General features: G+C 42.9%; 2 protein-coding genes across 4 annotated transcripts; one reads left to right on the forward strand and one right to left on the reverse strand.

Annotated features, from left to right (window-relative positions):
- Positions 1 to 1523: 1523 nt before the first annotated feature.
- sona (SON DNA and RNA binding protein a) lies at positions 1524 to 10887 on the reverse strand. 3 transcript variants are annotated; one of them, XM_076169866.1, is made up of 10 exons: positions 10733 to 10887; positions 9474 to 9577; positions 9062 to 9269; positions 8626 to 8696; positions 6715 to 8535; positions 5906 to 6323; positions 5109 to 5635; positions 4512 to 4990; positions 4276 to 4359; positions 1524 to 4155 (listed from the first exon to the last, which is right to left on the reverse strand). In XM_076169866.1, the coding sequence occupies exons 2-9, from the start codon at positions 9499 to 9501 to the stop codon at positions 4285 to 4287; spliced, it is 3627 nt and encodes a 1208-aa protein (XP_076025981.1). In that variant the 5' UTR covers positions 9502 to 9577; positions 10733 to 10887; the 3' UTR covers positions 1524 to 4155; positions 4276 to 4284. The 3 variants fall into 3 exon arrangements, with proteins under 3 accessions (XP_076025981.1, XP_076025982.1, XP_076025983.1); XM_076169867.1 differs by lacking the exon at positions 10733 to 10887 and adding an exon at positions 10509 to 10584; XM_076169868.1 differs by lacking the exon at positions 10733 to 10887 and adding an exon at positions 10279 to 10488.
- A 557-nt stretch (positions 10888 to 11444) lies between these two features.
- ercc1 (excision repair cross-complementation group 1) lies at positions 11445 to 14052 on the forward strand. The gene is made up of 9 exons (XM_076169932.1): positions 11445 to 11612; positions 11754 to 12173; positions 12365 to 12468; positions 12617 to 12716; positions 12838 to 12914; positions 13048 to 13147; positions 13385 to 13456; positions 13648 to 13716; positions 13794 to 14052. The coding sequence occupies exons 1-9, from the start codon at positions 11550 to 11552 to the stop codon at positions 13848 to 13850; spliced, it is 1062 nt and encodes a 353-aa protein (XP_076026047.1). The 5' UTR covers positions 11445 to 11549; the 3' UTR covers positions 13851 to 14052.
- Positions 14053 to 14172: the final 120 nt, after the last annotated feature.

Below are 14172 nucleotides of genomic sequence, written 5' to 3' on the forward strand. Positions count from 1 at the left end.
AGGGCGCCACTTGTAGGAGAGTTCTGCAATTGCGGGTGTTTAGCAGAACAGAAGAATACAAATGGCATCACGACACATTCATGGAAATCTACAATTTCTTTATCCTGCCCTGCCCTCACACAAGCACCAGGTCTTCAGGTGGATGAACGCTGGATAGAGCTGAGAGATGATCAGTCACTGCTGAGCAATGCACAACTGGGCCAGTGTCAGTTCGCTTTACCTTCATTCTCTGACCCGATTCACACCTGGCTGTAAAATCCTGCCTCTGAAACAAGGGGATTGATTCTGCATGTGGGTCAATGATACAGACAGTAACCTGATTTCTCCATAATTGCTTCTGCAGTGTTTGACTTGTGTTCCTCTATCAGCTTTGATTTGATTGTACTCACTGCAAATACAGGTTGGCTGATTATTAATGCTGAATCATTTGAATCATCGATATTTGTAGAACATCCTTTGTGGGGTGTGGTAGGTAATTATTATTACTTGATTGAATTTGTAATTGGACCTCTTATTTGTTCAACTGTGGCCAACCTTCTGGAAAATGCCTTATGCACATCTGCTTAAAATAACACAATAATGACAATACATGATTCCAACTGCATTTATACACCGCCACCATTTTAAAAGCAATAATGCTAGTTGAACTTCATTCAGCTAAATGAGTAACACACGTACAGAATTTTCCATGAGCCCACTGAAGTTCACCTGCAATTCATGACCTCAAGGTGGAGCCAGAGAACAATGATTTTTTTTATATTCAATTAAAAAGAATAACATTGTGTCCTACCTCATATTTCCTCGTCCATTTTACTTTTCAATGACCATCTACGGCTCACTTCGATCAGCTGAACACAAAATATTTGACAATAAAAACGTTTTTTTCCATTTGTCATCTATATTCAACACCACAAAAAGGGAAACTTGCTTTGTATTACCATTTCATCTTTCCGATTTTTGAGGCTCTGACCATTTCTGACCATTTTGGCAAAACAACTGTCATAAATATACAGACGTGGCTAAAAGTGTTGGTACCCTTAAAATAAGAACAAAAACGCCACAATTTCAAACTCTTGGACAACTATTCAAATAGACTGATGAGAGGATGATGATGAAATTACTCCTGTGACACTAATGAAAGAAAACGGACTGCTTGAATTGAATCACAATCCAATTATTAACCATCACTTCTGAGTTCTGAGAATATTTTGTCCATGCCTTTTTCGTGTTTTATTTAAAATTCAAACATTACAGCAAAAGTCAAAAACAAAGTGAGTTTGATTAAATATGGAATAAAGAATGGTAAGGCTTAATTTCTTTGGTAAGTCTCACTGTATTTCAGAGAAAATTGCAGGGTTTTCTGTTAAGGGTACCAACACTTTCATCCATGTCTGTGTATATATATCTATATCTAGATATAGATATATATAGATATATACACACACACGAGTATTTACTTAGTATGGTCGTCTTAGTGTCCATCATTCTGGTGAACATTAAGATAACAAGGAAATAATTTCAGATCATTTTGAAGCTTTTAATAATCATCAACACATTTATGTACAAAGCAAGCGATGTCATATCGAAATGACACAACAAAACAAAAACTAAAATGCATTTTTTTTTGTAATTAAAAATCGCTAAAGATTACTTCAGGGACTCAATTCAACAGTTAAACACTATAGGTAAAGATCCACTATAGGTACAGTTTGACAAAACCTTCACAGTTAAGTAGCCCTGGGCCAGGCAGAGAAGGGAGGTGGGCAAAACAAAGCAGGGAACGCTGGAAGATGTTTCCATCTCCATTCAAAATCAATGATTCGCCTTTATAAAAAAAGAAAGAAAGAAAACCGAATCGCTGCCAATTTCCCAAAAACCACAATCTGTTTGTTTTCCAGTTTTCCCATTCAACAGTAAGAATGGTGATCACCTGGACATAGATCCCATGTGGATGAAATCCAGGCCAGGGAGGCTACATTCACAGGAACATATGAACTTGGGAATCAGTGAATATGAAAAAGGGATTTGTTGGTTTTTATGATAGGTTTGTACATCATTGTACGGTCTGTTAACCTAACCATTATTCTCATATTTGCCACGTGAAAACAAGCCTGTTCATCTTTGAAGCTTCACAAGTAGACAGAGCGTACCTGGTCATCTGAAACTGAACTTCACTAATCCTATAGCTTTGTAATTTGAAGCAATGTCTTCTTCTACAAAACCAAAACGAAATTGAAGTAACTTCACTTAAAAAAGTATGAATGACAGTCGTTATCCTCTTACAGCTAAGCTTGGGTCACTGAACAATCGTTGACCTTAAACAGGGCCGGGTTCTAACAAAGCATCTGACACAAGGGTCCTGATTGTCCAATACATGAAAATTGTTGAATTTGATCACAGCTGGAGACAAACCAAACTCTACATTTCATTCTTAAACCACACGGTAAATTTGCAAGATAACAAGAGAAGGTTTTGTGTGGATATACATTTCTCTCGACTATATCATAACTGTAATCTGAACCTGTGATTTCCAAACAAACCGTTTCCACTGCAGACTTTGTGAATTATCATAGCGGGAGAAGCACAGGTATAACATTAAATATGGTTATGTTCCATTTAGGGTCGACAGTTAAGCATGTCAGTGAGCCAGCATGTACTTTCTTATATAACACTCATCCATATTAGTTACACCTGTGCTTTTTAAGCTATGACAAGTGGTTTGCCTTTGGTGCATCTTTTTAAGATAAATTATATTTTGCTGTAAAGTAAAACACAGCATATCAGCGTAATGGTTTTAAACTTACATTAGCTATTCATTTAGAACTATAGTAAGCATATTTCTCTTTGACGCTGGTTGAAAAAAAGCTAAACAAAACACTACATAAGAGAAGAATCAAGTTATACAATCCCAACAAAAGCTAAGTGTCAGCAGGGGCCCCATTAATAAATGTTGTCGACGGACATATTTCAGTTTCAAAGTCAGAACGATCAATGATAACCGACTGTATTGACAAACTTTGGTGAAGTTTGTGCGCAAACTCATTTACACATCACTTGTTTCAAAGGATTTTGTACTGGCCGTTTCTGGTGAGTGGTGCTGCATGGGGAGTGGGTCTCACCGTCACATCTGCATTTTCAAGTTGAATGTGATTTGAAAGGGTTTACTTGCAGGTGGTGTGCGTACAAACCGGAATATTCCTTGGCACACAGTGTTCTTCTTTTTCCTGCATATGTAGACTTCACATGGATTCTATGCAACTTTGTAACGAGGCCCCGCGACAGAGTGGAGATCAGCTAGGTGCCTATAAAAATTGGAAAAATTACACCCAGGGCACAACTAACTGAATTACATTTTTGTTTTGTGAATGTTGATGATAATCTTAATCTGTTTTAAATTTAACACCATTGTCTCTCTTTGCCTTCTGTACATTCCCTTACGTCATATTGATCAGATTACCAACCTGTGCTCGCTCTATCCTGGAGACTCAGGCTTGTGACAACTAATCACATTTTGTCATTTGAAGACTTTACCAAAACACTCTGCATTGTTAGATTGAAAAACACTGGGCTACAGTTAAAGAAGCGGGTGGAGGTGGGGGGAGGACACAGGGGAGCAGCGGCCACTTAACACAATATCCTTTACGAAAGCATAAAAGTAAAATGAATTTAGAGAAACTAATCTTACAAAAAGCACTTGCACCACCAGTTAGTTTGGTTTGTTTCCTCTTCACTCTTCCACCAACAGTGATTGCTTGAATGAGCAGCAACACTGAGGGGTTTTGTGTTCAAAGTCACTATGTACACAAGTACACACACAAACACACACGCACTCTCTCACACTATACATTCATACGACACACACACAAGTCAGTGTGTTCAATTTCCTCAGTGGTATCACAGGTCACAATCTTTCTCTCTCTTTCTCACTCATTCATTCAAACGCACACACCCTCACACACAGAGAAACAGGAGAGCAAAGTGGGCCAGTGGCTGGTGCAGGCACTCTTAAAGTGTAACCATGACAACAAGAGTGCTCTTCTTGGTGATTTAAGAGGCTCAGTCAGGTGACCTGGATGCCCAAGGGAACTGTGGGAAGGGTCGGTCCTCCAGTAAAGCATTTAAGAAGTTTCCTCCAGTGCTGTGAGGGGAGAGACCCTACAAACGCAAGAACAAAACACACACGAGTTTGGTTAACTTCATCAGTGTTTGAAATGGGAACCACAACACGCCCTAACTGTTTCAGCCCGGTTAATTTCAATGATTAGTTGAGTTTACCGTGAGGTTTTAGCTTTCATCGTCTGAGACATGGGGTTTAGCGATGGCCATCTCCTCCTTGCTGTTTGCGATCATCTTACACTTCTACAAAAACACAGAACAACAACTTAATAACTGTATTGTGCACATAATAGTACTCGTGTGGTTAACATCATAACACTCTTTCAATCCAACATGAACGCATACAAACACTACATTAACACATTTTTAAATCCACCTTTTTTAAATGCCTTTACCTCAGTTAGCTCCTTGATGGTGTGTATGTTTGCCTGCTGAGTGACCTTCCTCTTGGCTTCTTCGATGTGGTCCAGGTTAAGGGTTGGTGTAGGGGGGGCAAGGCATGGAGGGGGCTTGTTAGTGATGGTAGGAAGTGGGGCCAGAGGGGGCATGGCTGCCAGGGCACCCATATTGGTCAGGGCAGCTGTCATTGTAGCCGCTGTCATACTTGCCATAGCAGCACTCATGGTGATGTTTGACATGTTAGGCAGTCCCGGAATATTAGGCATCCCCATTGGACCCATATTGCCCATATTGGGCATGCCCATGCCCATCGGGAGTGGCAAAGGTAGAGGTAGGGAGAGTGGGGTCGGAGAAGGAGTAGGTAAAGGCAGCTGGAGGATGGCTTTGGGCCGAAGACTCTCAGGAATGGGCACCCCTGCCTTAGCACACATGGCAGCAGCATTAGCCTTGGCTATCTCCAGCAACTGGTCCTTATCTAAATGCAATGGAAAGATGAAGTGAGGGGAAGTCACGTAAGTTAAATGGCTGAAAAGGAATCATTCCATTAATATGAACAATGTTTTGTAACCATTAATCATGTAAAATCGTTTTACCCAGCTCAGTGAGTCTCGGAGGAGTCTTGCTTGTGCTGCGTCGTGCACGGGAGCCTGAGCGTCGCTGTTTGCGGAGAATGAGAACAGGAGAGTGACTAGGTTCCCTCTTCCACCTGTCTCGTCTGTCAAACGAGCGACTGCGAAACACTGGCCTTCTCCCTCGACCTCTCGACCTTGACCTGCGCCTGCGATCAGATGAACGAGACCTGGACCTCCTGCTTCTGTCGACTGATCTGGACCTTTTTCTCCGGCCGGCGGAGCGACTCTTGGATCGCTTGTTCCTATCATTGGACTTAGACCTCCTTCTCCCCCGCGCAGCTGGCGAGCGGGTTCGGGATCGCCTCTTGCGAGCTGGAGAACGTGACTTGGATCTGCGGTTTCTGGTTCGGGACTTGGAAAGTGACCGCTTATGCCGTGCAGGTGAGCGACTGGATCGTCTCCGGCGAGCAGGACTGCGTGTTTTAGACCGTCGCTTCTTCCTTTCTGAAGGTGAGCTCGAGTCCCTCTTCCTCACTGGAGACTTGGACCTTAAGAAAATGAACGTAACATTTTGCATTTAAACAATTACACATATTGTTTTCATTATAGCATACCACATACTGCTTCTTCACAGATATCTATGAGACATTAGAACACCTGTGGCGTCCATTGATTGATTATGATTTAGCCACGATTCTTGTCCCTGTTACAAAGAATGCTATGGCTGTCCAAATCATTTACAATCATTTATCTTGCACACTTTGAAAAATCCATATAAAACACTGCAGCACAGTTACATGCACACACAGATCACAAACCTGGACTGCTTCCTTCTGGATGCTGACTTGGATGGCGACCGGCGAGGTGGGGAAGCTGAACGTGACGGCTTCCTTTCACGCTGCTTCTTCTGCATACCTGGGGATGGTGAGCCCGAGGAGCTTCTTCGGATTTTAGATTTTTTAATTGGAGAAGGCTCATCTTCCTCATCTGAGCCATTTGAACATTCTGACCTGTCTGGGCCGGCCACAGGTTCAGGGGTACCAGACTTGGACCTGGAAGCGCCTCGTTCGTCAGGCGAGCTCGCTGGGGTCTCATCCTTCTCTCTCTGCTCCTTATGGTGATTGGTCTCAAGTGTCTGAGGCAGCTCCTGTGATTCAGCTGATGAGCTCCCAGCTTTTCCAGGTGCTGGGGGCTGGGGGCTGGGAGCAGCAGCTAATGGCACAGGTTTCCACGAACCTGCAAGGTACATGTTCAACTTAAAGGACAGCTCATTTTCAACTGCAAACTATCAAGTAAGCAATAACACAATAGTGATTGCTATGCTGACACCGTGGACCTAGACAACAAGACAAACAGCTTGCAAACTACAACCACTTTTCACAGATCGTTTGTGGTAAGTTTAACTCGTGATTATGGCCTCTATTAGCACCTTGGTTTGCGTCAATATAGAATGGTACTTAAACCTGTGTTTAAAATGTCCTGACATACATTTGTACACCTGCCAGCCAATCTTCAATCTGCAATACACATTATCTGTGGCCATGGCATGAATGCAGTAATGATGATAAAAAACATTTTAATTTTAAATTCAAGTAAAAAGGATGAGAAAGTTGAAAGCTTCTCTAACCTCCTGATGGTGCTGCTGTAGCAACGACTGCAATTGGTTCGACCGGCTTCACAATCTCCACTTTCTCTGTAATAGGAGACGAGCTGGGCTTTATCTCCTTCACAGGAGAAGGAGAAGTGGATCTGGCTGGGGAGGTGGTATCAGACTGCCCCTCGCTTGACACAGACCTAGACTTAGATCTGTTTATGGCAGGGGACAGGGATTTAGACAGTGACCTCCTCCCAGTCTTCCTTGGAGATTTTGAACTCCTCTTGGCAGGCAACGGCGAGTGTGATTTAGACTGATGCCTGCGAGACAATGAGCGGGATTTGGAGCGTCTACCAGGCCTCACTGGAGAATGCTTTCTCCGAGCAGGGGAGCCAGTTCGCCTTCTAACTGGGGATTTGGATTTGGACCGCCGACGGGATGGAGGGGTTCTGGATTTAGTCCGTTTACGTGGACTCCTGGATCTAGAGCGCCGGTTCCGCCTCAGGACAACAACAGAACGGGATCGTGTCCGTCTGCTCTTGCGGTTTGATCGAGATCGTGAGCGGCGAGATCTAGGGATTGGTGACTTTTTGCGTCGGGAGAGAGAGCGACTTCTGGAGCGCCTACCTCCTGTTCGTCTCGCTGCTGATCGTGACCGGGTGCGACGAACAGGACGCCTGGATCGAGAGTGGGAACGACGTAATCTGGTGGTGGAGTGTGACCGTGAACGTCTGGCAACTGCGCCACCACGTCTAGGTGAGTGGGTCCTGGAGCGCCTGGTGCCGCCACGTGCTCGTGAACCTGATCTTCGACTTTTCCTTGGAGAGCGAGAAAGAGAGGGGGACCTGCGGCCACTACCCTTGGGTGATCGTGACAGCTTTCGTTTCGGAGAAGGAGAAATACGGCGATGCTTAGGGGAAGCAGAGAAGGAGCTTCTCTTAGGAGACTTTGACTTTTTCTTCTTGGGGGTGAGAGAGCGAGAGGTGGAGCGGGACCGGCGGCTAAGCCTCTTGGGGGATTTAGGAGACTGGGACATCGACTTCCTCTTTGACACTGGAGACCGGGAAGCAGAGCGAGACCGTTGTCTGCTTTTCAGAGGTGATGGAGACTGCTTTACCTTTGAGCCTGAACTGGAATGGGTTCTTGACTGTTCTTTTACTCCTGCTGGCTGCTGCCTACTGGGACTAGGTGTTGGTGACCGGCTCTGATTCAACCCTGACCTCTTGATACCTATGCCCATGGAAGGAGAAGGAGACTTTGATCTGGATGACTCTCGCTCCTTGACGTTTGCACTTTGAACTAAATTGGCCTGATCTTTCTTACACGGGTCATCGCGGGCAGTGCCTTCTTGTTTGGGGATGATGTCAGGGAGTTCCTGGACATGACTGAATCCACTGTCTTCGTAATTCTCCTTCATCTTAATGGCAGCGTCATGCGCCATACCCTCATGGTCTGCAGAGGGCGAACTCATATCCTTTGCTGACCCATTGGTGTTGCCACTCTTCCCTCCAGGTGGGGACACATTCATATCTGAAGGCCCCTCTATATTTACCACCTGTGGCTTCTGTGTAAGGATGGAAAGCCCCTTCTCCTCTCCTCGCTTACTTTTTGGTACCATTTTGGATACTGGTTCTTGAAGGTCAGATGCAGTAGCTGGGGAATGCCTGCCATCACCAGTACCTTTAACCCCTTCCCCTTCTGTGTCAGTCCCTGTAGCCGAGCTGCTTTCAGATGGGGAGTGAGACAGGGACTTTTTCTCTTGCTTTTCATCTTTCTTCTTTTTCTTTTTCTTCTTCTTGGCAACATGCCTTTTGTGCTTTTTAGACTTCCCATCTGCTTCTGTATCCATGCGATCTGAGAAGAGAGGTGACCTTTCCTTAAATCCAGCCACAAAGGAATAAAATCATCACTTCTGAAAATGTGTGTAGTGTGAATGTCTCCTACCTGTTATTACACCACGTTTACCCTCATCCTTCAACCCAAAATCTCCACCATGGGCCGCAGCCAGTCTGGCACTACAAAAGCAGGAGAAAATATACAGTACATTCACAAAAATATGTATACACTCACCAGTCTATTATGTAATATATAATGCAGCTCAACACACCAGGCCTGCAATCAAGCCTTCATGACTTCACATTTATGATACTCGTGAATCAGATTTTTGATTATTTTCAGGCCACATCGTGGTGGTGTATTATAATTGTATGATTGCACTGCACAAAATGGAATTTTTAGTATTTAGTGCACCACATGTATGAAGTGAATGGAAATGAACAAACTCATGGACATGGTCTTATCACATATACTGTATGATGATTGAATTTTAAGCTTAGTAATAATAAAATGAAAAGTAGTAGTAAGCCACTTGTTTCCTTACCTGGCTCTGGTGGTCCTGGCAGGTTTGTTTGAAGCAGGGGCTTCTGCATCAGATTCAGCACCAGATTCTGAACTGCTCTCTTTCTCCCCCTTCCTCTTCCTCTTTTTCTTCTTGCTTTTGTGTTTTCTGTGCTTCTTGTTTTTCTTATGGGGCGTCTCATTCAATTCCTTAGCATTCAAATCATCCTTTTCAAGCCCCTCATCTTCACCTGCAAATCAAGGACGCCACAGCATTTACGCTTAGGAATAACCAAGGCCAAACAGAATTATGCTTGAAATGTTACTTTTCTAACAGACATTCTTACATAAAAACACCCACATAGAACAACCACTTGTGCTGCACTGGGGCATACTGTACCAATACATTTGGGAAGTGTGGATTATGATTTCAGTGTGGCTTATGCATCACTCACCTGAGGGAATGTCTACTGCGCATTCCATTATGGCGGTGCCTCAGAGGCTAGACCCTTAAAAAGGCCCTCTCCTTGTCTGTCCCGTGCGTCTTCCACACACAACACTGCAGGGATAAAGAAAGGCACTGTAACTATAGCAATATAGAACAATACAGCCTGGCAAGGATTCTAGGTTAATAATAATAAAGTGTTCTCGTAAAATGCTAATACGCACCACCACTCTTTGGTCTAACATAGTGGAATCAACATTTTTCACACAACAAAAAGAGGGGGGGAGTTTGACTGAACGTGCTGCTTATACATTTAGTGTCGATCTAATAGTCAAAGATGTGCCAGCTAATACTAACCGACTGCAAAGAAGAATGGCCGTTTAAATTTGGAAAAACATTTCGACATCTACATCGCACAAGTAGACATCTGGGTTTTGTTCTTCATAGCGGTAACGTACAAACTAAACAAACACTGCTCTAACTAATAGTAGACGCGGTTAAACACACACACGCACACAATTCGAAGAACAACGCGTTTCATCATACTCTGAAAAAAATTTATTTACTAGTATAGACCTTTACTCTAAATAGAACAAACGTGCTCAGTGCAGGATAGTTCTACAGTTAAAACAGCATCTTTGACTGGATTCATCCTATTTGCCGACACAGTCTCGTGCCTAGCTAAAGCTAACCATCAACACCAAAATTGCATTTACCAACATCTTCCACTGGATTTTTAAATAGCTACTCGTTAAACTTCTGTTCATGCCACAATGTCTTAAATGTCACCGCACTCAAACAAATAAAATACTTACAAATGGAACAAACGGCCGCAAAAAATCGAGCTAAGCACAAAAAGAAAAAAGTTTCAAACCCGAGCAGTCAGTTCGGAGCACGTTAGGTAACAACGGCCTCCGCAGCTCGCCTCAAGCTTAACCGTCATTTCATTCAGACACTAACGTAGCTAACATTAACGAAATTTAAAGAAGAACAAGTGTCGCTATTTTGCAGTTCAATCAAACAGAAATGGCGCCGGGCCGCTCACCAAACTCATAACTTGTGAAGTAACAAAGCCGAACACGCTGCAGCCTGCACGCGCGGCCTCAGCGGCGATTCACAGCTAGTTTAATCTGGCTGAGTGAGCAGGATGTTAGCGTTAGCCGGGTAGCATGCAGTTAGCAGCTCGGCTAAGGCGGTTAGCTGCTACTCCTCTAATTAAGGGAAGTTATTTCATTCGTAGTGTGTATCAGTTTTCTATCCTACACGTACCTGGCTTCTGGTTTATGGTCGCAGTCCTTGTGTGGAAAATGTCAGGTGGTTGCAGTCCTTACATATGAGAAATCTCAAAATCGGCAATATGCTAACCGTTCACATTAGCCTACTAACTGATCCGCCATGACTGTGAAAGGTATCCCAGCATGCCCCTGTGCGAGGTTTGAATGACAGCGTCACTATTTCCTAGGCAACTCCTGGACAGACGCGCCTAAAACGACTTTTTAGTAAAACGGTTAACCATTGTTATTTTAAATACAGTTTAAAAGTAGTGAAAGTCGGATTGAATGATTCCAAAAGTTAGTTGTCGTCGATTGCATCTGGAATATGAAGATGCCCCGTCATAAAAAGAAACATGTCTTTGGCAAATGGATGAACATTTTCAGAACGCAAAATTCTGTGTCAAAGAAATGGAACGGTGCTGTTTGTGGAGCGATAAAAGTAAAGGAAACCGCAAGTCTTTATACGTAATGGGCACCAAGACGTGAAGCATGATGGAGGCAGCATCATGGGTTTTAGGGTTGCTTTATCTCATCAAAGTCTGGGCATCTCACATCAAGTTAGGGAAAATAATAATAATATCTAAACGTGGATGACGAAATGTCACCGGTTCTTTGAAAGAAAATCTCCTGAACTGGATCTCACTTAGGAGGCACCACTTCAACAATAAAGATGTTTTTTTCGTGACCGTGCTTTTATTCTGAAATCTGAATAGGAAGTGAGCTGAGATAAGCTAACGCTTCTCTCGATTGTTTTTAGCGAATACTTCCGCTAGTGGCATGCATTTTCTTCTAAAGTGTCTCTCAGATGAAATATGGAGAAGAAAAGATTTAACATCAACCTGGATGACTCTGCGTTCACCAAAGAAAGAACACCGGTCTGTAACTTTGCCAGACTTTAACGATAGGAATTATTAGCTCCCTTAGCATCTTGCAACTACCCACGACGTGCATCATCTCTTATTGTGTTAAATTACATTCATAATTCTTACATCTGATTTCATGTGATTGTCGTGCAGATAAAACCGCAGTTTCAGCCCTCATCCAATGGAGGACCAAACATCTTAGCCACATCTGCATCTTCGTCCAAGCCTGCTCCTGATCCAGCTGGTCAGACATTATCTTATGCAGAATATGTTGTCCAGAGTAAAAGCCACGTACAAGCTGATCCTCAGAGAGCATCATCTGAAGCAGCTGGACCCTCCACCGAGAAGCCAAACAGCCCTGACACATTATCCTCTGCCCTGGGTGGATGTGGAACAATACCAGACTGTATTAAAGGGACTGAGAGTGGAAATATAGGGCTTAAAATGAGAGAGGAGACACAGGTGGCCTGCCCTGAGCAAACTGAGGGGGCAGGTCAAAAGTCAGAGCCAAGCATCAGTCTAGGTCCTAAAACAGTGGGCTCGGGGAGCAGCTTGATTGTGAGTCCTCGACAGGTATGTAAGAAAATGCAGGAGTCTTGTATTCACATCTCTTATCTACGTTGCTTTAGATAAAGGTGTCTGCCAAATGAATAAATGTAAATGTTCATATTGAAAGCCAGCCATCTATTGCCATGTCATTGGTTGTAATGATGTTGTTTTCAGCCCAATAGCCGAAATGATTCATGTGTTATGAATCCATTCAGAAAGGAAATCCTATTCTGAAGTTTGTGAGGAGTGTCCCTTGGGAGTTTGGGGATATTGTACCAGACTACATTTTGGGACAGACAACATGTGCTCTTTTCCTCAGGTGGGTATTTGTGCAAATCATGGACATGAACGTAACTGTTTTCATACACACACCAGCATGATGAGCAGTGCAATTTTTTTTCTTATTTTGTTGTCTGTGTCTTGTTTTTCTGCATTTTCTTTGACTTCCATGTGACCCTGGTACTTAGTCTGAGGTACCACAACCTTAACCCCAACTACATCCACGATCGTCTAAAGGTGCTTGGACAGACTTTCACCCTCCGAGTGCTACTAGTACAAATAGATGTGGTGAGTATGTGTATGTGTCAGACCAGGATTGGGAGCAAAAATGGCACCATGAGATCACTTTTTCTGCAACTAACGTTCCATGATTGAGTTTTTACCCTCTTGTGTTGTTTTTGCTCTGCAGAAGGACCCTCATCACGCACTGAAGGATCTAGCCCGTATCTGTATCATGGCTGATTGCACTCTCATCTTGGCATGGAGGTATGGTCTGCAAAAAAACAAGGTGAAGACTGAACAATATGGCATTGAACACAGATTTGTAAGATAGTATTGGAACATTTAAAATAATGTTATCCAATAAAAAATCCAAATGTTAATCCTAATATTTTGACAGTCCAGAGGAGGCAGGCCGCTACTTGGAAACATACAAGTCTTTTGAGAAGAAACCAGCTGACCTGCTGAAGGAGCAAGTCGAGAGAGACTATCTGTCTAAGGTTTGGAATACAAACAGTAGTTACAGAATCCCCCTTTGACCAATAAAGATTGAATAGTTGTTTTTAGGTTTCACCAATGTCAAACGTTTTAAAGGTGAGGACAACGGTTTATTGTGACTGAGTGTGATAAAGTAAAATGCCACAGAAAACAATCTACAACTGAAAGGTTTGCCAAAGTCCTGTAATACATTTGTCTTAACAGTGCAGTGCTGATGAGATTTCTATTTTTGTTTGAAGGTTACAGACTGTCTGACCACAGTGAAGTCTGTAAATAAGACAGATACCATTGCCTTGCTGTCCACTTTCACAGTGAGTGCCGCTGAGAAAACAATTGTCTTTAAGACCAATTGCTGCTATTATAGCACAAATTTGCTGTTGTGATTGATTGTGTGATGTGTAAAATCAATATTTCTGTCAATCTATTTCTTGTTAGTCTTCTGCAACTACCATTTGATTTGATGATGTTTTCTGGGATAATTACCTTTTTTCTTTTTTTTAAGTCTATAGACGGAATCATCAGTGCCTCCAAAGAGGACTTGGCCCTCTGCCCAGGCCTTGGACCACAAAAGGTGAGGTGAAATCTACTGAAAGTGAGACATGGAAGGACACATATTTTAAATTGTGTGTTTACCTTTTGTGCTTGCAGGCAAAGCGTCTCTATGATGTCCTCCATAAGCCCTTCCTCAAGTCAAAGGACGGATGAAAATGCTCACAGTCACTTGAGACATTGTTTGGAACGCATTTAAATCTGCAGTTGAATTGAATGTATACATCACACACTCACATTGGGGTGAATGTAGACATAACGATGCAGCTGCTATTGGACTTTGAGCTGACGTTATTCTTTGATATAACATGTTCAATGTTTAATGAATTTGCCATTGAAATAAATATTTTGTACTGTTTCTATACCACACACCATATGTGCCTTCATCCGAAACAGAAGAAATGCAGAAATATCTGAATATTTTCACTTAAGTAAGATCTAAATTGGCTATAAGGTTGCTCCTAAAAGACATCTGAAT

Source organism: Genypterus blacodes, unplaced genomic scaffold (genome assembly GCF_046128005.1).
Source record: "Genypterus blacodes isolate CSIRO-AG114 ecotype Tasmania unplaced genomic scaffold, CSIRO-AGI_Gbla_v1 ptg000214l_1, whole genome shotgun sequence".
Classification (NCBI taxonomy): domain Eukaryota; kingdom Metazoa; phylum Chordata; class Actinopteri; order Ophidiiformes; family Ophidiidae; genus Genypterus; species Genypterus blacodes.